Source organism: Tachypleus tridentatus, chromosome 1, assembly GCF_004210375.1.
Source record: "Tachypleus tridentatus isolate NWPU-2018 chromosome 1, ASM421037v1, whole genome shotgun sequence".
Lineage (NCBI taxonomy): Eukaryota > Metazoa > Arthropoda > Merostomata > Xiphosura > Limulidae > Tachypleus > Tachypleus tridentatus.
The window spans coordinates 135,719,057-135,743,710 of record NC_134825.1 but is presented as its reverse complement, the minus strand read 5'-3'; the positions used below and the strand labels follow the sequence as shown (position 1 = coordinate 135,743,710).

The 24,654-nt window shown below is 33.8% G+C and overlaps 1 protein-coding gene across 1 annotated transcript in view; it reads left to right on the top strand.

The window, feature by feature from the left end:
• Positions 1-24,132, top strand: part of LOC143224991 (vitamin K-dependent protein C-like) — a 30,577-nt gene extending 6,445 nt beyond the window's left edge. The window contains exons 2-3 of the mRNA XM_076453594.1: positions 12,636-12,827; positions 21,657-24,132. Coding sequence (XP_076309709.1) covers positions 12,636-12,827; positions 21,657-23,122 — 1,658 coding nt within the window. The 3' untranslated portion in view covers positions 23,123-24,132. The remainder of the gene's footprint in view (positions 1-12,635; positions 12,828-21,656) is intronic.
• The last annotated feature ends 522 nt before the right edge of the window (positions 24,133-24,654 follow it).

The window sequence follows — 24,654 nt, the reverse complement described above, 5'->3', positions numbered from 1 at the left end:
AATTCATATTATAAATTAGGAAAAAATAAGACTACACAACAAGTCAGTAACCATTTGGAAAATGACTTAAGAAATACATGAATGCCTGACACCTGGCTATGCAGAGATGGTAGTTGTAAATGATAGAACTTATTCGGCATAAAAGAGTGATGATTGGAGGGAGAGAAGCAACTCAGAATAAAAACGTTTAGAAACATCCATTGAAAAATCAGTAATAATAAATGTAGAAATACTACCCGAGACAAGGAAGAGTGTTCCTGATATGAATGTAACTATCACTGGAACAGACTTATTGTGTTTCACGATGAACTTATAATAAAGTTTAGGCTTTGCTGACTAAAAGCCAATACATGCTTTTCCATAACAACAGACAGATATTGACGATGCATCACAGTGTTTAAATCTTGTATTCTGAAGGATCTTCAGATATACGAATACACTATTAAAGTTTTTAAACTGAATAATTACTAAAATATAACTCTTCAATATTAATTAAAATAGCCAAAACGCTAGCGCTAATAATTTTTTGTGGTTAAGCGTATTCCCCGAAGTTATTTAAGCATTCAGTCCTTTATTGCTACCCCTTAAAACTTTCTTAAATGATATATATAATATAAGTAGGTTAAAATATTTCCATTGCCATGGTTCGTTTTACTTCGTTATTGACAATAGTTTGAGTGTATTAGCTTGTGTTTTATCTCCTCGCTATCAAATACCCATGCTAATTTTCACTGTTGTCTTGTTTTTTATACTGTTTTAGTTTTTCAGTGAATAAATGTAATAACCGGAGCTAAGCCAGGCACTTTCACTAATATAGAAAAGATAAGAGTGTGGGAATCGACATTACGCAAGTAAGATACATATATCAAATAACAACATATGAAATGTCGGATATTTAAAGAAAACTGGCACAAGTGCATATTTATGTCGTTTAATGTATTTAATCAATATAAGCTCCTTTAGACCCAGTACACTTCAGCCAACGAGTTGTAAGTTTATAAATACCATCTTTAAAGAATTGGACGTCCTTTGATGCAATGAAGTCTTCAAAGGCGTTTTCAATTCACCTTTGGATAGCAAACGTTTTTTCTTAAAAAAAAACTCTCAAACGTTTAAATAAGTGGTAATCTGTAAAGGAAAGATCTGGTGAATATGATATATGAGGTAACGTTTCATACTGAACTTCGTCCAATTTTTCAACAGTAACGTGTGAGACATGAGGTCGAACATTGTCATGAAGTAGTCCACTGCAATTGACTATTACTGGATATTTTTGTGACAACTTTTTTAATGTATAATTTCAAGTTCACAGCAATATTTCTCTGCTGTGACTGTTTCCCCTGGGTTTAAGAATTAATAATGGATCACACCAGCTGGCGACCACCAAACACTGGTCACAAGCTTCTTAAGGTGAAAAGCTGGTTTTGGCACATATTTTGGATTTCTTTCTAGTCAAGCCACTCTCATAATAATCATCGATAATCGTAAATAATCCATTGTTCATTACAGGTGACAATTCTATGGAGAAATTAGTCGTTTTTGTTGCGAGCAAGGAGTGAAGAACATATTTCAACTCGTCTTGTTTGATGGTTTTCAGTCAATTCTTGAGGTACCCATTTATCGAGCTTTCTCACTTTACCAATTATTGTTAAATAATGAACAATATTTCTTTTTCATAAAGCTATCTCACGGTTTGGCGGGTACCTGATTCAAATAAAACCTTCAATTATATCTCAGTAATGGCTGTCTGAGGGCGGTCCCGAGGCTCATTTTCAAGACTTCTGTTACCAGAGCGAGATCTCCTGAGCCAACGCTGTGCTCTCTTTAGTTCTGCCATCATCAAATGCATGATTTATATTACGAGCTGTTGTTGTCGCATTATGACCAAGCTTGAACTCGCGCAAGAAATTACACGAATATTAATTTTATCCATAGTGAGAAAAATCAATGCAAATATGATTTAGTTTCTGAAATAAAATGAGCTGGAAATGAGCTCGACAGTATACTGTATTGGTCACACAAATTTACGATAATGCTTCCTTCATAGACACAAATCTGCACATGAAAATCCAACATTTCATATGAAACAGTCTGATATATATAGTGTTTTAAAATGAATATACGAAAAATAAAGTTGAATGAATAATTTTATTGCTATTTGAGATATCAACAAAATTTAAATATAAATACAAGTTGTACGGTTGTAAGTTTTGCTTTATTCATTTTTGTTTTGCTTTTCTTGTTTCTTTAATGAAATAACCATTACTGCAAATTTACATTCTTCATTCCACAATTCCGAGAGACTTCTGGCTTGTTACGAAGAGCTATCTTCAAACAGAATGGAGTATCATCGCAGTTTGTTCAAATTGTTAAAGTGCTTTTAAATCAAACTTTTCCAGGACATTGAACTGGTAGGAAAGAATATATCAAATGGCGTTCTCATTGGTCCAATTTAATCCCTTTAGATTTTTCTATATGTGGCTTTCTGGAAACGAAAGTCTGTCATAACAAACCAAAAGCCTTTAAGGAACTGAAATATATAATTCGTGATGCTATCTAATTCATCCCTACTGCTGTGCTGGACAATTTTGTCTCAGAATTTGAATGTAGGATTAGGTTAATTAATGTACACAAATGATGGAAGATATGTAGAAGTCCATTAATTATTTAAATTAAATATATATTACAAGGTTACTGCTTATCTTTATATTCCATCTTATTATCTCAAATACATATAGTGTTATTCGACTTTATATTTGGTATACTGATTTTCGGAAATCATGTGTTTAATGAAAAGGTACTCACAGGCTTATGAATCATACAACAAACATTTTTAAACCTAATTTCTACATACGCTCATGTATGGAAAAACAAAACAGAAAAAACAGAAAGTATTTTAAGTTAAGCTCAAAGTACACCTCTCAAATTACTACAAAAATATAATACAAAACCTATACTCACTCAAAATAATTGTCAAGTATTCACATTCATTCATTTCAACTCTGCTAGCAAACTCTGAGGGTCACTTGTGGCTAGCTGCTATTGACATCTCTAGACTGTCCTGCACTTTACTGAGAGTTCTCTTGCTGTTGGCAAGTCTGTCTCGCAAATGACATTCCTTCTTTTTATATTATTTCAGAGAGATTATCCTCTGTTTCAGCCAATATTTCTTCCTGGTGTATATAGCCCACATTTTTATTCAATTGGTAACCAATTCTTAACAATGCCTTTTCAGCACTTGAATCTGCCTAATACTTAGGCAGCATATTACCATCTTTTGTAGTTGGATTGAAAGTTCTACCATCGCTGTCCTTTGAGATTTCTGATGGAGTTTCTTTTCTATTGGGTTTCAGCCACATTGATTACATGGGATATGCGGTTGTGTTACTAGTGATTGATAGCCTTGCCCTTGACTTATAGCTCCATTATTGATAGATAGAGCTAGTTGTTTTGGATGAATAGCTTATATTACAGTCTTCTATCCTGAAGTTATCATGAAACTTACCCCAGGATAACCCATTTAGAACTTCAACAGTGTTCAAGAAAGTCTTGAACTACTACCTCAAAAGTCTTACTTGATTTTGGAATATAATGGTTCTAACGAATTTGCAAATAAACCTGAAACTGTCTTCTTGTGGTGGTGGCACTTTCATAGGTCATTTGGTCCTCAACTCCTGAGGCTTCATCTTATTCTTTTGGTTGTGGTTTGTGGTGCTTATTTTGGCCTTCAGATTCAAGGATGTTGTTTTGGTTAACACTGGTAGTATCCTCCAAGATTGAAAGTGAGAGTACACCCTGTGGAGACAGCTGGACTAACACAGTTACAGATGCCAAGTGCTCTATCATATTAGATATGTTAGTCACAAATGCATCTTCATCTATAGGGTTAGGTAGTGTGTAATATAATAAATTTAGGAATTTCAGCTTTGGTGGTTTTGCTGTCTCCTCTGCTAAGAAAAAGGTTCTGAGCATCCAACAAAGTTATCTGACAGCTTCATACTTAGAAGAACTTGAAGAGTTAATGATTCATCAAGACAATGAAAATTTCCAGTCAACAAGCAAACCTAGAGAATATAAATACAGACTAGTTAAAGATGGACAAAACATACTAGATAAAACTGGATGAATTATTAGTCAAATCTGTTTTTCTCTCTAACCATAGTGTAAGCCTCTTTATTAATTTTATCTCTTACATGCAAAACTCACTGCTTGCTAAATATTTCCATGTTAAAACTGAAGCATTAACTTACTAGTATCAATAAAATGAACGGGTAGAATCGATTTCTGAATAACGCTCTCCAAATCAGTTATTAAAGATAACTTCATATACATCAGTTGCTAATGTCTAGGTCAAACCCTTTTTCTCCCTGTCCTTATTGTTTTCTTCTCTGTTACTATATTCTTTGTATAGTTGGTTCTTATGAACTATTTTGCTGTAAAACGCTTATGAAAGACTTTGTGTAAAGTTATTAATGCATACATGGGACGACATATTTGTTTACATACGCAATTTGCCATATGCACATGCCACCATTTTGTTTTAGTAACCATTCTTGTATCTTATATCGTTCAACTCTGACTACCACATGAACAATTTTGGTAACATTTGAGTTACCTTTGAAAGATACATTTGTTAATGACGATATTATCATCAAGAGACCATCAAATTAAGTTAATTTATATTTCAAGCTTCACGAAATAAGTAATCAATAATAAAACTGAAACTAATAAATGTGTTTTAACTAAAAGCCTATTTACCAGAATTAAAATTCATACTCATACTTAGCTTTCACATGAGTCGTCACATATTGGCTTAGAAAACAAGGGGTTGTGACACCCTTTCAGCCAGCAATCTTTCAACTATACGATCATACTAGCTTTTAATCATATAGTAATCACATAATGTAGTACACACATTATAGTGTGTATCACTTGATAGCTTGGAAAGCAGCGGTACTACTTCCTTTCAATCATCAGATGCTCAACCTAATAATTGTTTTATTTTTTTTAAGTAATCAATCCAATCCATATTGACTGAAATTCCTGTGTTGGCATCTTGTCTGCCAGTCAGAGCTGGTAGTTGCTTTCATGAGTAATAACTCATCTGGTTCATCAAAGGTTACCAAAAAACGTTTCTACAACATCTTATTCCTTGTCATGTAAGTTGGAATTACTCCAGACAGTGTCCTCATTCTCCTTTGACTCGTCAGTGTTCTCGGACTCCTGGTCAAGCCAGTGTAAGAAAGGCTTATACATAACTACGTATTCAGCTTATCGACGTGTTCCACATGCTTTTACACACATTGTTTTTACTGTTACTCGTATGCAAGAAGACGCTCTTGTCAAAATATCAAACATGAACTATTCCAACTGGATCCGAGTTGCTTTGATACCACTAGCAAGTCTCAATATCACAAACATTTACTTCATTGCAATATTCGTTATTAATTTCACTGTTCTATGAATTGTTATTGGGCAAATAAGCGTGAATTTATTACCGCTATCCTTGGCTACTTTGCAATGAAGAACTTTTCCTGTTATGGAGGATCATATGTCATGTCTACAGGGAGTAATACTTCCGACCTGAGAATGAACAGATTTGACAAAGAGCCTGGAAATTTCCATTCTGTTGCAATAAATGTCTGTAATAATCACTTATAGAAAGTGTTCATTTCAGTTAGTTCTGTAAGGATGAACAAACTTTACAAGTATCTGTTTGGTATTCTGTATTACTTATTCCACTGACCATCAGACTTGGGATCATAAATTGACGTGTGACTCCTCACAATATTTAACACTTCATAGAACTCAGAAAACAGTCAGCTGTTAAACTTAACTTCTAAATCCATGTGAATACAATTTCCACCTAACACGTCCATGACAGTCTGTTAGCATAAAAACCAATAAACAAGCTTATACCACTTCAGAGCTGTTTACTGCAGAGGAGAACCAACAGTTCTCTGTAAGTTTACCCTTTTCCACCTGCTTTATTTTTCTTGGTTGTATATATAAGTATTAAATATCTCGACTCTCGCTCAAACTTTTAAGTTTAGAGTATTTCTTGTCACAGAGCCACATGAACCACTAGCTATAGCACGTTTGGAGAATTACGTCTCGATGATCGACAACAATGACACAGTACACCTTCTTGCTTGTACATTATCATTTATTCTATGTTCCTATGCTAGTGGAACTTATTCTTGCTGGACAGCGATAAGCATCTACACTATATACGCTATATCATGAAGAATTAATATCGAAATTCATCTGCTAGTGGAGTCTTTTAATTTATGGTTTGCATTCACTATGGCTGAAACGACCAGGGTTTTAACTCCGGTGCAGTGTTTATGAACGAACAAGGTGTCACCATGCTGCGAGATAGTCCAACCATTTTTCTGCAGAAATAGAAATAAATGACCTTATAACGTCAAAGGTTTGTACTGTTAGTTATGGCTTGTGTTTTAATGGAATGCTCCTGAAAAAGCTGTAAAGAGAAACGTTTAGTGTTCAATTAAAAAAAAAAACAACAACGTCAAACTGATGTCGTAAGATCGTTTATTTCTAGTATTAACCCTCATACACACGGTGGGGGTCAAAAATGGGCCCACTTGTGTTTAAGTTGTTATAGAAATATCAAAGGTGTGACTTTCGGGCCTAAAAATGTACCTAATTTAATCTATACTAATAACATACTATACTAATACGTTTAACATGTATTTTATGCAAATGGGGTTGTATAATGTCGAAATTCACGTTTTCCACATTGGGGGTCATTTTTGACCCCCGTTTAAAAAACTCAATTACATTTCTGGTAAACAATCAAATAATATATTGATATGAAATTTTGTGTTCTAGAACATTCTAGAACACTATAAATGTTCTCGAGCATTCTAGAATATTCTTATCTACGTTGCATAGAGAGCCCTCAATCGATGATGAATCAGGAAAACCTGAAATAATATCATACTATAACTCCACCAAAGGAGGAGTCGATACACTAGACCAAATAGTTAGATTCTTTTCCACAAAAAGAAAGACCAGAAGGTGGTCAATGGCACTATTTTATAACATTCTTGATGCTGCCGCATACAATGCTTACCTTTTCTATCGCCAGCGCCATCCAGAATTCGCATCAAAGTACCAAAAAAGAGCAAGACGTGAATTTCTGAAGTTACTTACTGATGAATTACTGCCTGAAGAAGATACAAATGAAGTGATCCCTCCAAAAAGACAAAAAGTTGCTGAAGAGAACGTTAGGAAATGGTGTCAAATATGCGCACGTGATTCAAGGAAAAAAACTTCTTCAAAGTGTATCAAATGTAGTAAAATGGCTTGCAATTACCATAAAGTTACCCAGAGGGTATGCATAAATTGTATAGAATAAATATTTTGTCCAAATTTATACTTTGCTTATATGAAAATAAATTTTTAAATATTTTTGGTGGGGGTCAAAAATGACCCCCAGTGTGGGCAACGTAATTTTTTTGAGTGTGTGTACTAGGGTTAAAATGTCTTCTTTACACCAATATGCATTACATAAATTAAATAACATGTTTGTGTGTTAAAGCCCTGTACAATGAATTAGGATGAAGTCATATTCGTACAGTATCATTATCTGATGTGCTATAATTCTTTCTGAGTTTTTAATTTACAATACTTTCAGTGAAGTGTGGTCTACCCAACTGGTAAACTTTCTCCCTTATACGTAGTGGTGATAGAATTTTCATCAAGAGAATCACTGCAAGCAGCTCCTTCTTCATCCTACAGTACCTATATTTTCTAAGCTGTGAGTATATATAATTGCATATTCAACTCCATTCTTTAACTTCAGTGACATTGCTCGTGATAATTAACAGTGCTCTCTTCAAGAAACTGGCTGCAAATCTCATTAGGAGTGAAGATCAATCTCTCACTAGCTATCTTAGCTGAGTTCGTCGAAACTACTTCTATCTTTACAGTGTGACACAGAAACTTCACTCTGTTTGCATGAGAGAATACTTTCTTGGTTTCAATTTCAAGCCTGATTTGTGAATGTTGGGGAATATTGTCTTTAGGATTTTAGCCACGAACTCAAAGGTAGAGTAAAATATTAAAACTTCATTGACATAGATAATACATCTCTTGCATTTCAGTTCTTTTACTGTAAGCTCTACCAGCTACTCAAAAATAGCTGGTGTATTACGTGACAAAAATAAATAGTATGGTTGTCCATCTCGATTTGGCTTGCCAGTATCCAAATACTAGATCTAGGCTAATAAACCCACTAGTGCCTCGTGTCCAGACATTCTTTGCTTCTTCTTGAATATTATTAAAGAAACAACCAAAGACTTTTCAAAAATTCTATGACTCCTACTTGCTACACCCGCTGTATTTCTGTGTTCCAAGGAATTTAACGCATCGGTTACGTTTTTGGGTGTGGCTTGCTTGTGCTTATATGGATTTGAATCACCTTTGTTGAGCTCAATCAATCATATAGTCCCACAAATAACCAACATGTTTACTGAACAAATCACTGAGTTGCATTTGCTGCAACGGGTCGAGGTTGTCGGCAAAATCCACAAGCAACGACTTTAGATGTGTAACTCATTTGTGGTGTGGCGACATGACAAAGAAGCTTTAATAAAGTTTACTAAATATCTAAAGAGTTTCGAAACTACTACCTCAGATGGTAGAAAAAAAGTGTAAGTTTCCCTCTCTAGATGTTTTCGTTTTAAAAAGTGAAACTTATAGCCTGCAATTGATCATAAATTTTTCTTTGTGATCATGTCATCAAATCAACAATCGTTTAATGCACATCAGCTTTCTATTTCTACGATATGTATGGAATTATAAAAATACATTCTAAATAAAATTTAGGTCATGAAATACTATTGTTGAAATTTGCAGTAGTTTACAAAGTTTTTTTTTTTTTTAGCCAGGTATTATTGATAGAGTAGCTAAGAAAATTATGAAACAGACTTGTGATAACAATAATTTGGTTAAAGCATTTGAGAAAACTAAACAAATAATAGTTAAATTAACCCTGTGTATCTGGTCCATTATTGTAAAGTTTTCCACATTTTAAAAAGCAATAAAGCTTTTCTTATACATAAACATCTGGTGGTTCAACATGATATTTCTGAACTTGTAACCTCAAAATTCAGTTTCCGATACTTCGCATAAATAGCTCATTTTGTAGTTTTATGCTTTAAAACAAACAAACCCTTTTTTTGCGACTGAAAAGTATATTTTTCAGTTCATTGGAAAATATACATCCTAGTTGCTACGAAAGGGTTAATCAAATTAATCGTTTAACAGAATACATGATCCAATGAAAAAAAAATGTACTGTAAGTTCATTCAAAAATGTCAATACCAGAAATGTTTGTGATTCATCTGAGATATTTAACTTTAACAAAAATAATAATGTATTAAACAAGGATGAAAATTAACCATTAAAAATTCTGTAACTGGCGTAGTGTTTTGTTTGTTTGTTTTGGAATTTCGCACAAAGCTACTCGAGGGCTATCTGTGCTAGCCGTCCCTAATTTAGCAGTGTAAGACTAGAGGGAAGGCAGCTAGTCATCACCACCCACCGCCAACTCTTGGGTTACTCTTTTACCATCGAATAGTGGGATTGACCGTAACATTATAACGCCCCCACAGCTGGGAGGGCGAGCATGTTTGGTGCGACGCGGGCACGAACCCGCAACCCTCAGATTACGAGTCGCACGCCTTACGCGCTAGGCCATGCTGGCGTAGTGGGCTGTAAGAACATACAGGTAAAGATGTCACAGAGTTACAGAGAAAGTATAAACAGTTTAGTATACTATTGAATATTCTTATGAGCTGCAATCCAGAAAATGCCATGTTGAAAATCATTGAAACATTTAGAGTGTTTCTGAGACTTCAGATGAGTTCCAAATAAAATTATTTTTATTGTATAACCATCAAAATGTTGTTTTTTTTAACTGTAGTATTTATTTATGACTTTACACAAACTTCTAGGACGAACTTTATAAGGTTTCTAAGTGTTACATAATATTTTTCTTCCAAATTCTAATTTGATTTTAAAGGTGAAATAGTAGCTGACTATTAATTAATTATCACTGGGTCTCTACCATATTCAAAATATTTGCCTTTTATATAACCTGAATTGAACATATTAATTTGGTACTTGTGCTCTTAATGGACTGGCTTCTGGTACTTTATAAAGAACTTCATGAAATGTCTTTATTTGAATCTCATTGAAACTACTTCTATTTGAAACTGGTTAACTACATCATTAATTTTATTTGTCATTAAGTATATGTCTTTATTACATTCATATTACTAGGGAGATATAGTTTTTCTTCCTTTGTGAACTTGTAATCCTGAATTGTTACAGTTTACATCGTTTTCGTTCAACTGTTAAAAAGCAATTATTTTGGCAAACATTACGTTTAAAAATAAACAACAGCAGATTATTATTTTTATTTGTTGTTGTTGTAATATGGATGACAAGGAGCAAGTTGTTTAGAAAACCCTCAATTGCTTTTTCAGGGTAAGTCGATTTCCCACAAGGGAAATTTGTTCTAATATGCTTTTTAAGCATGATTGATTACTGGTAAGTGTGATGATAAAACAAACGTAGCTTCTTTCAACTGGGAGGTATTTTGATTATTTAATTCCTAGATTAATTTGGAAAGAATACCTCAAAAACGAGAAAAGTGACATTTTTCGATTGTTTCCTGTTGTTTGTTAGTGCGATATATCCAACAATAAGATAAAATGCATCAATATTTTCGGTATTTCTAACTATATTGTTTTACAATGTCAACCTATTAGGCTTCATTTAACAAAATATCCCTTATGATGAAAAATTGTTTCACATTAAATTGATTAAAATAAAATAGAAGGAGAAACCTCGTAGACGTAGTCAATTTAAACTTGTCCTAGATGCAGCTATGTTCTGCATTTTTGTTTGCTTGTTTGTTATTAAGCATAAAGCTAACTATTTGTTATCTACCTACTATGGGCATCAAAAGCCGGTTTCTAGCAAATTTCCTGTTCTTTATGTTATGCATTTATTTTGTATATGTGTTTATATTTCAGAGCCTTATCAACGTCATTGACTTGAAATTTTAGAATAAACAGAATTTAGTTCATGATTGCCAAAAACTAAAGTTTACTTTTCAAGGGCCCTTAGTTTTATTCAAAATAACTAATTCTGGGACTTAGATTTTTGTGGAAAAATGACAGAAAGATACGGTGAATGAAAGGTAATAGAAATTGCACGAGTATCTTTATTTTTAGGGCGTGGCATGGCCTAGCGCGTTAAGGCGTGTGCTTCGTAATCTGAGGGTCGCGGGTTCGCGCCCGAGTCGCGCCAAACATGCTTGCCCTCCCAGCCGTGGGGGCGTTATAATGTGACGGTCAATCCCACTTTTCGTTGGTAAAAGAGTAGCCCAAGAGTTGGCGGTGGGTGGTGATGACTAGCTGCCTTCCCTCTAGTCTTACACTGCTAAATTAGGGACGGCTAGCACAGATAGCCCTCGAGTAGCTTTGTGCGAAATTCCAAAAAAACAAACAAAAACAAACAATCTTTATTTTCCTAACTTTAATAACAATTATACTGATGAGCACCAAGTGTAATACATCATACCTGACTTATAACAAAACAATTATTTCTAGATTATCTTTAATTTGACAGATGAATGAGAGAAGCTTTTTTCTTATTATGCATCTTTTTTTTAGCTATTAGATGCCCTGTTCTATAATGTATAGATCTGGAAAGATTGACTGATTGATTAAAATTAAGCAAAACTCTACACAATGTATCTCAGAACGACTGGTATAGGTGTTAATACCCATACCAGTCGTTCTGAGATACATTTTGATTTCAAGTGGGTTTCTCGTCATCAAGAAAACGCTACACAATGGGCTATCTCTGCTCTGCTCACTACGGAACCCGGTTTCTAGCGATGCGAGTCCACAAACACACCGCTGGGCTAACAGATGGTAACAAGTTCTTAATTTCTAAAGAAAGAAAAAGAGAGCGAGAAAAAACAAAAGGTACTAGATTTTTGTATTGCAAGGGGAGGAGGATTTTTGAGTTATAGAGGTTGTCGTTTTGGATGGGGTTGGAATATAGTCGACTATATTAGTCAAATATAAAGTCGCAAGATAAACAACACGGACTATTAAAATAAATTAAAGTGTTTTTGATATTAGATAAAAATAATAATAAGTCCAAAATAGGTTCAGGGTTTTAGCTGCATGAGAAATTAAGACTGAGAGTAATTGCTATGACATTCTTTCCCTTTATGATGTTGGATCAAGAGAAGCAGTGAAACGTTTTATTAAAATAAGATAATTAAATAACAGAAAAAATGAAATCTTACATAATATTACAATTAAACTATGCCCCAAAATAGTTTTAAAAAAGAACGTAAACACCAGAATGGGAGTTATTAATAATAAAATTATAGGTTTCGCAGCGACTTATAATGGCTCGGTTTTGTAAAAATAACTTTTCTCGTACTTTTTATTTTGAGTTTTATCCTATGAAATGTTCTAGTAATTGCAGTATCATCTATTGATTAATCACCATCATCATCAAGGCTTTAAGGATGTTGAATCTCAAACAACAAAACTTATCATATACTCTATTTCTAGCGTTTACTTTGTCAAACGAAGAGGAATGCGTACGCCCAGCATCTCCATCTAACGGCAGAGTTTGGTTTCGTTTCCGTGGTGGTTTATCGGCTATTTTTACATGCAGCACGGGGTATGTGTTGATTGGGCAGAACGTTTCAAATTGTGTGAATGGAAAATGGAACCATCCACCACCAACTTGTGAGAAAGCAGGTATGATGTTCGACTAATACTAAATTTAGATTTTAATTTGTAGGTAAATAATATGTTCTGGCAATTGTTTACAAAGTTATTTTTATTTTGCTAACTTCTAAACACATTATTATAGGCTATATTTCCAAAATTATAATTTACTTGTTAGAGAAGAAGATTAGTGTATTGATTTATTTGAGTATTAGAATTGGTCAAAGGACTTCACACTAACAGATAAGGTAGTGTTTTAATCTATACTTTCAATTTTATAATTCAGTTGGTTGCTAAAGGTAGCTGCTAACCATGATGACATAATAACCAAGAAAATTTGCCTAATACATAGAAAGTAGGGTACGCCTAATATATAAAGCTAAGTTGTGTCTGTTTATTCGCATCTTTCAACAATCAGATCCTTACACGTTTTTATATTTCTTGATAATTCAGCACCAAACTGATGTAGGATGACATGAGGAAGGTCATGAAGGGGGATGAATATCCCCCATCTTCTTCATTAATAGACGTCGATATGTGTGCGTATCTTTTCCTTATACGTTTTCACATTCCTCGATCAATTAACGCCTAATATGGTACAGTGATACAGGATGACATGATGAAGGTTATATTAAGATAATTCTTGAAAACGATATGTTTTTTCTTCTCTGTGTTGATACATTTATGCATTTTTATTGCACTTTTAATATTGATTATCTTAAGAGAAAACTTAGAAGCAGAATTTCTCATCCTTCGATAACGAGTACTCCACCTAGTATTTTATATGAGTAATTAGTTGGTGAAATTAATGGGTATTCAGTGAACTTATAAGTTCAGTGTCAAAAGAGCTTGCAGTCAGTAAAGAGATTTATCATATCTATTCCGTTACTTGAACAGTTAGCAAGTAATTATCTAAATGCTCTATTTGTAAGTTAGGCGTAAGTACAGTAGGTTATGGAGTTTCGTTTTCAATTTTGTTTATCGAATCTATGTCTAGAACTTGTGCCACAATGAATGTTGCCTGAACAAACTTCTGATAAACCAAGAGGGAGTTCTCAATAGTTACGGCACATTAAATTATTTTAGGCAGAATTACAGTAACATAATCTATGAGCCCTTTTTTTTTTTTTTGTTTTATTAGCTATATTTTTGTGCACCAGTAATACCAAGCGTGGGGCTCGCATAAACCTGATTTAATTTTATTACTCATCCAGATATCTACCAGCCTATTCTCAAATTGAAATTGTTAGCAGTATTAGAGTAAACTAACCTATGAGATATTGGGCGTAGTCAAATACATTAATGAAAAGGTTTGACCTCCTGAGTTAAAAACGGAAACTATATCTCAAATCGGTCAAGAAATAACGCAGCCATGTGCTAAAAGTTTATACTTAAAAAAGTAACAAAAAGTAGGAACAATTCCTTATTGTTATATAGAATGGATATAGCATTATTTTTATCAAGTAGTCCAAACGAATTCACCCAATGATAGAAAAGGATACAATAGTTGTATAAGAAGTAAAGTTGTCTTGGTAAAAACAAAATAAACGTTGACTAAATTTGAAATTGTAACTGTTTAAGATGATGACAACAAAGGCAAGATGTAAGATCGAACCTACTTAGAAATTATAATACAGTTGAAAGAAGATAAATGAGAATAAGACAGAACATTAAAGGAAAGATACAAAAAATTACAAGACGGAGAGTAAAGAGACAAAAGTTTAAGAAAGGTGTTTTAAAAATAACTGTTTAATGAATAAATAAATAATAATAATTGAAGACTATTATTCCCTTATTATAATAATAATATTGTTTATAGAAACTTTATAAACAATAAAGTTGAGTATAGAAAGGCTATGGTGACAAAATTGAAGGTGAATTTCACAGAAAAAAGAAAACATTGCAGTTAGAAAAACTATTCATACTGATTAATTTTGCAGGTTCACATTTTTTTATAAAACATATGTGCTAATAAATGAAACATGGAACTTGATGCAGAAAAAAACCCTTTCCGAGCGGCAATCCTAACGTTTTAGTTTTTACGTTTGCCGCTAAGAAAAGTACTGTGACTAAGAAAAGTAATAGTTGCCAAACAAACCGCCAACGCCAGCGCGTTGAATGTAAATAAACATGGCCAGTGCATACGGAGAAATAGAGACGGAGTCTGTTTTGACTTTGTGTTCTGAACAGTGTCGAGTGGCGCCATATTAATTCGAACCTACTCTGAACGAACCTAGAACAGTTACTTTTGACACAGATCTGACAACCCACTTGTAGAGAAATATATATGCAAAAACAGCTCGTTTGGGTTGAGAAAATATTTTACATAGAAGAGCGAACAACGTTTCGACCTTCTTCAGTCATCGTCAAGTTCACAAGGAAAGAGGTAACTGACCGGAAGCTGACCACATGTTTGAAAGGGGTTGTGCAACTGAGCGTCGGAACGTAGAGGGCGGTGTTAGATGTTTGAATATATAATTTTATTTATTTTATTATTAATATAGGTATAAAGGCGTTCCCTTATATTGGTTTATTTTGGGTTTAAGTTGTTGTATAAGTAAGGCTTTTTTTAATTTTGCGTTTGTTTATGTTTGTTTCTTTATTTAGTATTTGAGTGTTTTCTATGGTTATGTTGTGTTTATTTGACTTGCAGTGTTCGAAAACGTGTGAAGGTGACTTTTTTATGCTCTTTGAATCTGGTTTCCATTTTTCTACTTGTTTCTCCAATATAGAAGTCGTGGCAGTTATCACATTGTATTTTATGAAGAATGTTGGTGTGGTGTTTGTCAGTGTAGTTTTTACATAGTATAGACCTCAGTTTTGTGCCTGATTTTTGAATAAATTTGGTATTAACTGGAATGTCATATTTTGTTACTAGTTTTTTGCCAAATGTTGGTTATTTGTCTGCCGATGTCAGGAATATATGGTATACAGCAGTATATGGTTTCGTGATTTTTTGATTCGTGAGATATATTTACTTTTGTTGGTTGATTTTGCTTTCTGTCTAGGTGTGTGCGTATAATGTTTTCTACGGTTTGTGGAGGAAACTTATTGATGTTGATGAAGTATTGTTTTATTTTGTCTAATTCATCGTTAATTTTATCTGGTGAGCATAGTTTTATGGCTGTGTTTATTTGGTTTCTTAGTATGTTGAGTTTTTGTTTTGTTTCATGTGCTGAGTCCCAGAGAATGTATAGTCCAGTATGAGTGATTTTTCGGTGGATTTCTGTTTTGAATTGTGTGTCGGTTCTTGTAATTTTGAGGTTAAGAAATGATATTTGATTGCTTTCTTCCTGTTCACATGCGAAGTGTTATAAACATTATTTATAAAATACAATGTGATAACTGCCACGACTTCTATATTGGAGAAACAAGTAGAAAAATGGAAACCAGATTCAAAGAGCATAAAAAGTCACCTTCACACGTTTTCGAACACTGCAAGTCAAATAAACACAACATAACCATAGAAAACACTCAAATACTAAATAAAGAAACAAACATAAACAAACGCAAAATTAAAAAAAAAGCCTTACTTATACAACAACTTAAACCCAAAATAAACCAATATAAGGGAACGCCTTTATACCTATATTAATAATAAAATAAATAAAATTATATATTCAAACATCTAACACCGCCCTCTACGTTCCGACGCTCAGTTGCACAACCCCTTTCAAACATGTGGTCAGCTTCCGGTCAGTTACCCTTTCCTTGTGAACCTGACGATGACCGAAGAAGGTCGAAACGTTGTTCGCTCTTCTATGTAAAATATTTTCTCAACCCAAACGAGCCGTTTTTGCATATATAGATCTGACAAGTTCTAGTGATGAGAACAGTATCACGAGCGAGAGTAGCGAAACTGTGAGTGATACTGAAGAAATAATATTATATATTAAAATAACATGCTTTATGAGGTTTATGAGATTTACATTTAATATGATAATGTCAAAGTACTGTGTTAAGATTAATTTTATTATGATGAGTTATAGAAATATGTTATGGAGTTTATATTTGATTGTTTACAAGTCTACAATGTTTTTTTAAAAAATACATAACATGTACTTGATTACTTCAACATGTTCAAGACATAGTCTTATTACAATTTATTTTGAAATGTTAAATTTGAAAAATGGTATTCTTCAAACTTTTCCATATGTAAAAATGATACAAAAACATCTACGGAATGATCTACCAGCTTTTAAACTTGGAATATACTCTATTTGGGATAGATTTGTCCACTGTCTAGACTAGGAAATCAAAGTTTCACTGACTTTCAGGTGCCACAAATGCAAAACACGCTCATGAATGTGAAATGTGTATGTCTAGTTACATTCTTCAAAAACTTGTACTTTTAAATTATTATATTATACTAGTTATTGTTTATCGCTTTATACTGCACACATACCTTTAAGTTTGTTCTTTTCGTGATGGCAAAGGATGGCTTCAGAGGGGTGGAACCTGTACACTGCAGGTTGAGATCAGTTCTCAGATCTACACGAGGAAAGATGGTGGGGACGATCCTGTCTACTGCCAATGGTTTTTTTTCAGTCTCAACCTATTTGGCTTGAAACCCACGGAAACCAAAACAGTGGGATCCGACACAAAACATGAGCGTTCAAAGTAATCTTGACAAAGCTTTGCATGATGTGAAGGAGTCCAGTTCTTTCTATTAACCATCCGCTCCAACTGTCGCCACCTTGCCGGTTTCTTCTCCTTGCACGGAAACGAAAAAAAGTTTTTGCCCCATGCCGAACAGTTTTTACAAACATAAGCAACGTAGTAAAACATGTTATCATAAAACAAACATAAAGTAGCAATATCATGACAAAAAATAGTCTCACAAAGTATGTAATCCGAAAAGGCACAGATAGATTTACATAAAATACCAGCACTGAAAGGAACAACATGGTCGGCGCGCAACGCAGCGTGTTTGGCAAATATTACGTCATAATTGTAAAACGTCACGGAAACAGCCGAATGACCAAGAGGAACTTGAGTTCGAGGATCCGCATATTTTGTTTCATTTTTTACTAAAAAACTAAAGTCTTTAAAAATATGGCAACCACACAGGAATTATACCTAACCAAAGTACAGTTTCTAAGGCAATTATTAAATTTGTTGAAAATTCACCTTTAAAGAAGTTTAGAAAGATTTTGATAAAGTACAGAAAAGCTGTAATGACAAAATTGAAGAGGTACAAAAGATGTAATGAGAAAATAAAAACTTGGAAAAATAAATGCAAAGATCAAATCAAGTCAAGAATTTCAAGTTAAAACATCATTTACCACAAAACACAAGATATGAGAACCTAAATGGCTTACAAGGAAACATGAAAGATGGTATCATGCTCAGTTTAAAATAATTTCCAAATTTAACAGGTTGTATAATAAATAACAAGCAATACATCTTCCTGCTAATTTAATTTAAAATACCAGCTTTAACATCATTATTTTATCTTCCACCTGAGATTCATAGCAACTATCAAGAATTGGTAACTGTCTTGTCTAACAAGGTTGAAGTAATACACCAGGAAGAAGTATCAAATATCAAAATTCTACACCAGGTTACAGGGTAAATAAGAGACCTCAGATGAACTTTTGAAAGACTATATAAGGTTTATTAAATTATCTTAGCTCGATGCTATGTGAGAATTGATATATTCGTTGGCACATGGTTAATTTATAGATGTCATTATGAATGAAAATATGAGAATTAGAATAAAACGAAGTAGTCGCGCATTTTTAAAGAAAGCTCTCCAATTGGAGATGGAACATGACTCCATTCAAATCACAGATAAACCATTAATAACACCATCTAATGTTATCACATAATTGCAGGACCATCAGATTGAGCAGTATTGAAATATTAATTTCCCCTTATGATAGCATAAAAGCACGGAAAGGATTAGATAGAGAACTAGTTATTTTAAATGAAGGAAATAAGTGACAATACAGTAGTGTTTCTAGTGTAACTTGTAAGAGTGTGCTACCAGAAACTGCAGTGTTTTCTATAGAAAGTAACAATCTCTCTCAAAGGATGCCAGTAAAAGGGAGCTGTTATAATTGTAGAAAACACCACCATTGTAGCTGAAATTGTAAAACGTCAATAGCTGTTATTCAGACAAGAAGACAAAGTCCAACCAGCTATTGAGAAAACAGGAATTAACTGGATTTAGGATTAAGTTCCTCTGAAAGTATTCCATCTGTTCCAAATAAGATAGGAAATTCGTTATTCGAGGAAAATCATCAATGGGCTTATTGATGAGAAGCCTTGCAGTATATTGATCGACACTGGTTATTCATACAGTCACAACAGATCAATTCGACACTGGTTATTCATACAGTCACAACAGATCAATCAATTTTGGTAATGCAAAATGGGAAATTGACTCCAGCTGAGATGAAAAAAGATATATTGACCCAAACAGCAAGTAGACTTAAAGTCACAACCAGCAAAATGGGAAATTGAAAGTTGAGATGAAGTTACCCTCCACTGGAAGTTACCCCTACTGTAAAAAGGTATCTACACACCTTATGATGTATTGAAAAATAGTGCATATCTGGAATGAGCTTCATGCTGAGACATGAATTCGAGATTAGGATAGCTTCAAACTAGTTTCATAGTGTATGACCAAAAAATCCTTGTGCACTACATGGTAGTTATTACAACAGTGAAAATGTTATTGTATCATTACCATCAAGAACCAGGAGTTATTAGCGATACATCTATATCTAGTTACTATGGCATAGCGAAACCAACCACTCCAGCATGTCCTGAAAGATAGAATGAAGGTAGAAAGAACTCCCAAGAATCTAAAGAATAAAGACCTCATACACGACTTAGCCTGAGAAAGAATAAAGTCAACTAGAGATAAAATGAAAAGTTGCTATAATGTTAATGCTGAAAGTAATGGATTCTATTCAAGTGGTATGGAACAGCTATACAATTCCTGCCATACGAGAGGATGAATTTCAAAATTTAGAAGTTGTTGGGAAGGAGCATAATTTGTACTGAAAGTATCCAGTGGTGTGTTTTACAGAATCCAGAAATAGTGGTGGTCCAAGTTAAAGATCATCTACTTTAATTTTCTTTGGAACTATGTCTGGGAGGAAATAGCCAACTGGAAAACTCCAAAGAATAATTTATGAGTGCAAAGGCAACACGCTGAAGAGCTCAAAGTTCCTGTAGTGATCATTTCAAGAATTATAAGAGATAGAGCTGCCAGTAGATTCACTCAACCTCCTTCTTATGAAGAACCCCTAGTGACAATAAAGGGCAAGAGGTCATTCCATCTGTATATCATGCATGTACTTCGGATGAGAAAAGTGCCAAAATGACTTGGTGAATGGACAGTTTAATGTACTGTTTTATTTAAGTATTAAGATTATTCAAGGGTCTTCCCAATACATGAAGGAGCAGTAGTCTAGGCTGTATTTTTAATGTTATGACTTAGTTGTCTGCTATAGAGAGTTTCTTGATATAAGGAAGTAATAATCGAGAAGCTTTGTCTAATATGAAGAGATGGAGATAATCAACTTATATAAAATTCACTATTTGTCGGTAACACTAGAACACATGAACCTCAAGTTGAAGTCTCGTGTTCATATACCAGTACAAATGGGATTTTAAAATAAGTGATCATGCTTAGAGCAAGTTCTTTCAATACTCTGAAAATGCGGATATCATGATATTTTAATTTAAGATTCGTTAATATTGGATTTTGAGCACTAAACGTGAAAACGGCTCACTGTTTACAGTGCTCTATTCTCACGTGCAACTCTTTTGTTGAAGTTCCAGTCGTTTGGGGAGTTTATATTAATTGTTTTTCAGATAAATGATCATATATACAGCAAGCCCTTTCGATACTATTAAACATAAAATCGGGATTTAAAATATTGGTAACATTGAAATTAAAACATAGCGTATTTACAGCATTGAACCACCTTAGCGTTTCATTTCAACTTAGCAATTTTGAGCGTCGTAATCTGAAGGTCGCAGGTTCGAATCTCCGTCATACTAAACTTGCTCGCCCTTTCAGCCTTTGGGACGTTATAAAGTGACGGTCAATCCCACTATTCGTTGGAAAAAGAGTAGTAAATTATAGACTAAAATCTGACTAAAACTAAAAATAATTAAGATACAGTGCAAGAAAGAAAATATCACTTAGCAAGAACAAAACAAATAGATGGTTGGGAGAAAAACCAAGAAAGCTTAACAAAAATTAAGATAGCCGATGAAAAAGGCTGACATTGTCAAATAAAGATAATAAAGAAACAAAGCAAAAGACAAATTGATGCTGAGAAACATGCAATCGAGTTCTCACTCCTTATGTTTTCCTCGTGCATTGAAGAGCAGGTATATCAAGTAGTTATTTACGAATGTAATAACCATAATGAATATTCAATGACTTATTGAACTCTTTAGAAACTTCTTCACAGTTTATTGTCAGAAGTGAGATTTTATTCAGTTAATGGAGTCATATGTGAGAATATTCAGTCACTTTTGCATTTGTAAGGTAGCTTTGGTACCATTAGTCTTAAATTTTATGTTGAAATGTTATTTGCAAACTACTTAGTCACTTAGCCCTACAAAGTTGCGGTGTACATAGTCTGTAGAAGCATTAAAGTAGTTTTTTTGTAATGACATGTATTATTTACATGTAGTTCAAGTGCTGCATACAAGTATTTATTTACTAAAATTAGGACACTAAAATATAAGGGTTTTAAAACGAAATGTTGAGTAATCGATTACTAGTTACATTTCGAAATTTGTATGCTCTTTTTTTTTACTGTTGGACAAAATAAATAAAATATTTTTCTTTATCAATTTCTATTTCAAATCACTTATTTCTTTCACTAGAAATTCGTTGTGAAGAATCATACAGGCAAAGAAAAATTGAAGAGATTTTGGCTAAGCCACGTCAAAAAGTTGTGCTGGACTGTAATAATAACAAACAGCAGAGTAGTCAACTTGTGTGGTTTAAGGACAATACCATTATAGATATTCTTGGCCTTACAAACATTCAAGTTCTATCAAATAGTTCTCTACTATTGGAAATTTATTCTGTTAGAGACCAAGGTTTGTATCATTGTCTAACTCAAAGTTCTGAAATTCTTGAAATAAACCGAGCAGTACGAATAAAAATTCTGGAAGAAAAACAACCAATAGCTCCAGTGAATGCATTGTCAGCTCAGGAGTGTTTTTTAGAATTTCGGAATCAGATGACAAAGTTGTACGTAAGTCCAGGAACTACAGCTTCACTACATTGTGATGTTAATGATCCTACAGCAAGTGTTTTATGGTTTTTTAATGGACAGCATATTGAATCTGCTGATAGAATTAGTGACATAAGCCAAGGAAAGCTTCAGATAAGGAACTTCACGACTTCAGACAGTGGCATTTACAGCTGCATTGTGCAAACGCTCTATGATGAGAAGTGCAAGCTGTCAAGAAATATTGAGGTGGCTGTAGAGCAACAACCAGTGTACCCTGTCTACACTTGTGGACGACCTTTAGCGAAAGAGACTCGAAGAAAAAAACGTATTATTGACGGTGTTCGGGCTCCCAAAAATTCAGCACCCTGGATGTGTATGCTATCGACGGAGAAGGTGCCTGTAGTTTGTGGGTGTTCTTTAATAAGTGACAAGTGGGTCGCTACAGCTGCTCATTGCTTTAATTTCCTTGATAGTAAGGGAGTTGTAGCTCGAGTGCACACTGATGATGAAGCAAGAAATAAATTTTTTATCAAACTTGGTAAGGTGCGAAGAAACCCAGAACCAGAAGAAGTTTATGCCAAAATCCGCCATTTGGTAATACACCCTAGCTTTCAATCCAGGATACATCGTCCAGGAAGCAGTCCAATTATCAATAATAATGATATTGCTTTAGTGCAATTAGAAGAACGTGTAGCCTTTAAGCCTAATGTGCTTCCTGTTTGCCTTCCAATGAAAGGTTTTCTTGAAAGTTTTCCAATTGGTTCGTTGGGGATGGTAACAGGTTGGGGAAGTGTCAGTGTTCGAGGTGCAACCAAAGCTTTAACACTTCAACAAGCCAGTCTTCCACTCGTAGCTAGAGAGGTATGTGCAGATAGCTCAAGTTATACTATCACTAAGAACATGTTCTGTGCGGGTTATGCTGAAAGTTACAAGCCTGACACTTGTGGTGGGGACAGTGGTGGCCCATACGTTATGAAATATCAGGGACGATGGTATCTTGCTGGAATTGTTAGCTGGGGAGAGGGTTGTTCTTCCCCGAGGAAATATGGCGTTTATACAAAAGTTGAAAATTTCCTACCTTGGATTCGATCTACCATTGCAGAAAATTAATAATGGGTTGAAAACACTAGTATCATTAAAATCTTAACACCATTTGATTAAATTCATTTCGAAATCTCATCTTTACAATGAATGTTGGATAAGCGATAAAAATACAGCTCTAATCCAAGATTTATACATAAATCCTAGGTAATCTGTTAATACAATTATTAAATAAGTAATTGTGATTTATAGAAAAAAATGAGAAATAAATTAATCTTAATGAATGAGTAAAACGTCACAAGTAAAGAAACGTAACGTTCAGAGAAAATTTATTTATTTTTCTTTGTTGTATATATGTTAATTACAGTTAAGGCATAATGAAAAACTGGGAAATACCCATAAAGATCCTTCATTTCTTGTAACATGTATAAACGCAAATATTTAAAGATGTAAGACTAATAGCTTAGCAGCTTTATTGAATGATGTAAGTGCTTAGTCTGTCAGTGTCGATATCTGCACAACTTTATTTTAAATCGGTTTGGTTTGTTTGGAATTTCGGTCAAAGCTACACAAAGGCTATCTGCGATAGCCATACCTAAATTAGCAGTGTAAGGCCAAAGAGAAGGCAGCTACTCATCACCACCCACCGCCAACTCTTGGGCTACCCTTTTATCAACTAAAAGTGGGATTGATCGAACTTAATAACGTCCCCATGACTGAAATGGTAAATATGTTTGGTGTAAAGGGGATCCGAACCCGCAACCCTCATATTTCGAGTCGAACACCCTAACTACCTGGCAATGCCTTGCTTTAATCCGGATATAAATATGTGGTTCATAATGAAGTCTTTACGGTCTCAACTTTAGGTATATAAGATGGATATCTTTATCAGTGGTATAAGTAAGGTCGTCATTAATTAATCAGCTATTTCTGACACACGTAAACAGAGTTCGGCATTAACAAAAACTCTTTAAATTATGTAGACTTTTATTTTATTCTGTAAATCTATATAATTAGTCTCTTATACTAAAGTCTCTTACCAAAATATTTTTAAAATAATTTTAACATATCAAAAATTTCAAAAAATTTCAGGACGTAGTTATCGGTGTTATTGAGAAATTGCTTGCTGATTTGCTCCATAAAAAACCTGTTGGTAGGTCACCTTGACAGATGGCATAGAATTTGTCCAGATAATACATTGGTTAGCATGACACCATACTTTAAGATTTTTGAGTTTCACAAAGTCGATTGAGTTACTAAAGATGGTGTTCATACAAAAGAATGATATTACTAGGTGGGTAGTTTTACTAAGATTATATAGACACATGTTGTCTATGTAAGGGACAGTGTTAATATACTTTCATAGGACTACCCACATATTTAAAATTTTCTCAAGTTATGTTTTTTTTTTACATTTATTTATTTAACTGTATTACAAGTGCTTCATTAGATAGATATGTCACTAACACAGTTAACTTACTACTGAAAAGTTTTATCACGCCTAATGAAAAACACCTAATGTTTTGTTTTTAAAGACACTAAATGAAATATCCCATTGTGTTTTTAATAATTTAGTATACATTTAACATATTGTAGTATAG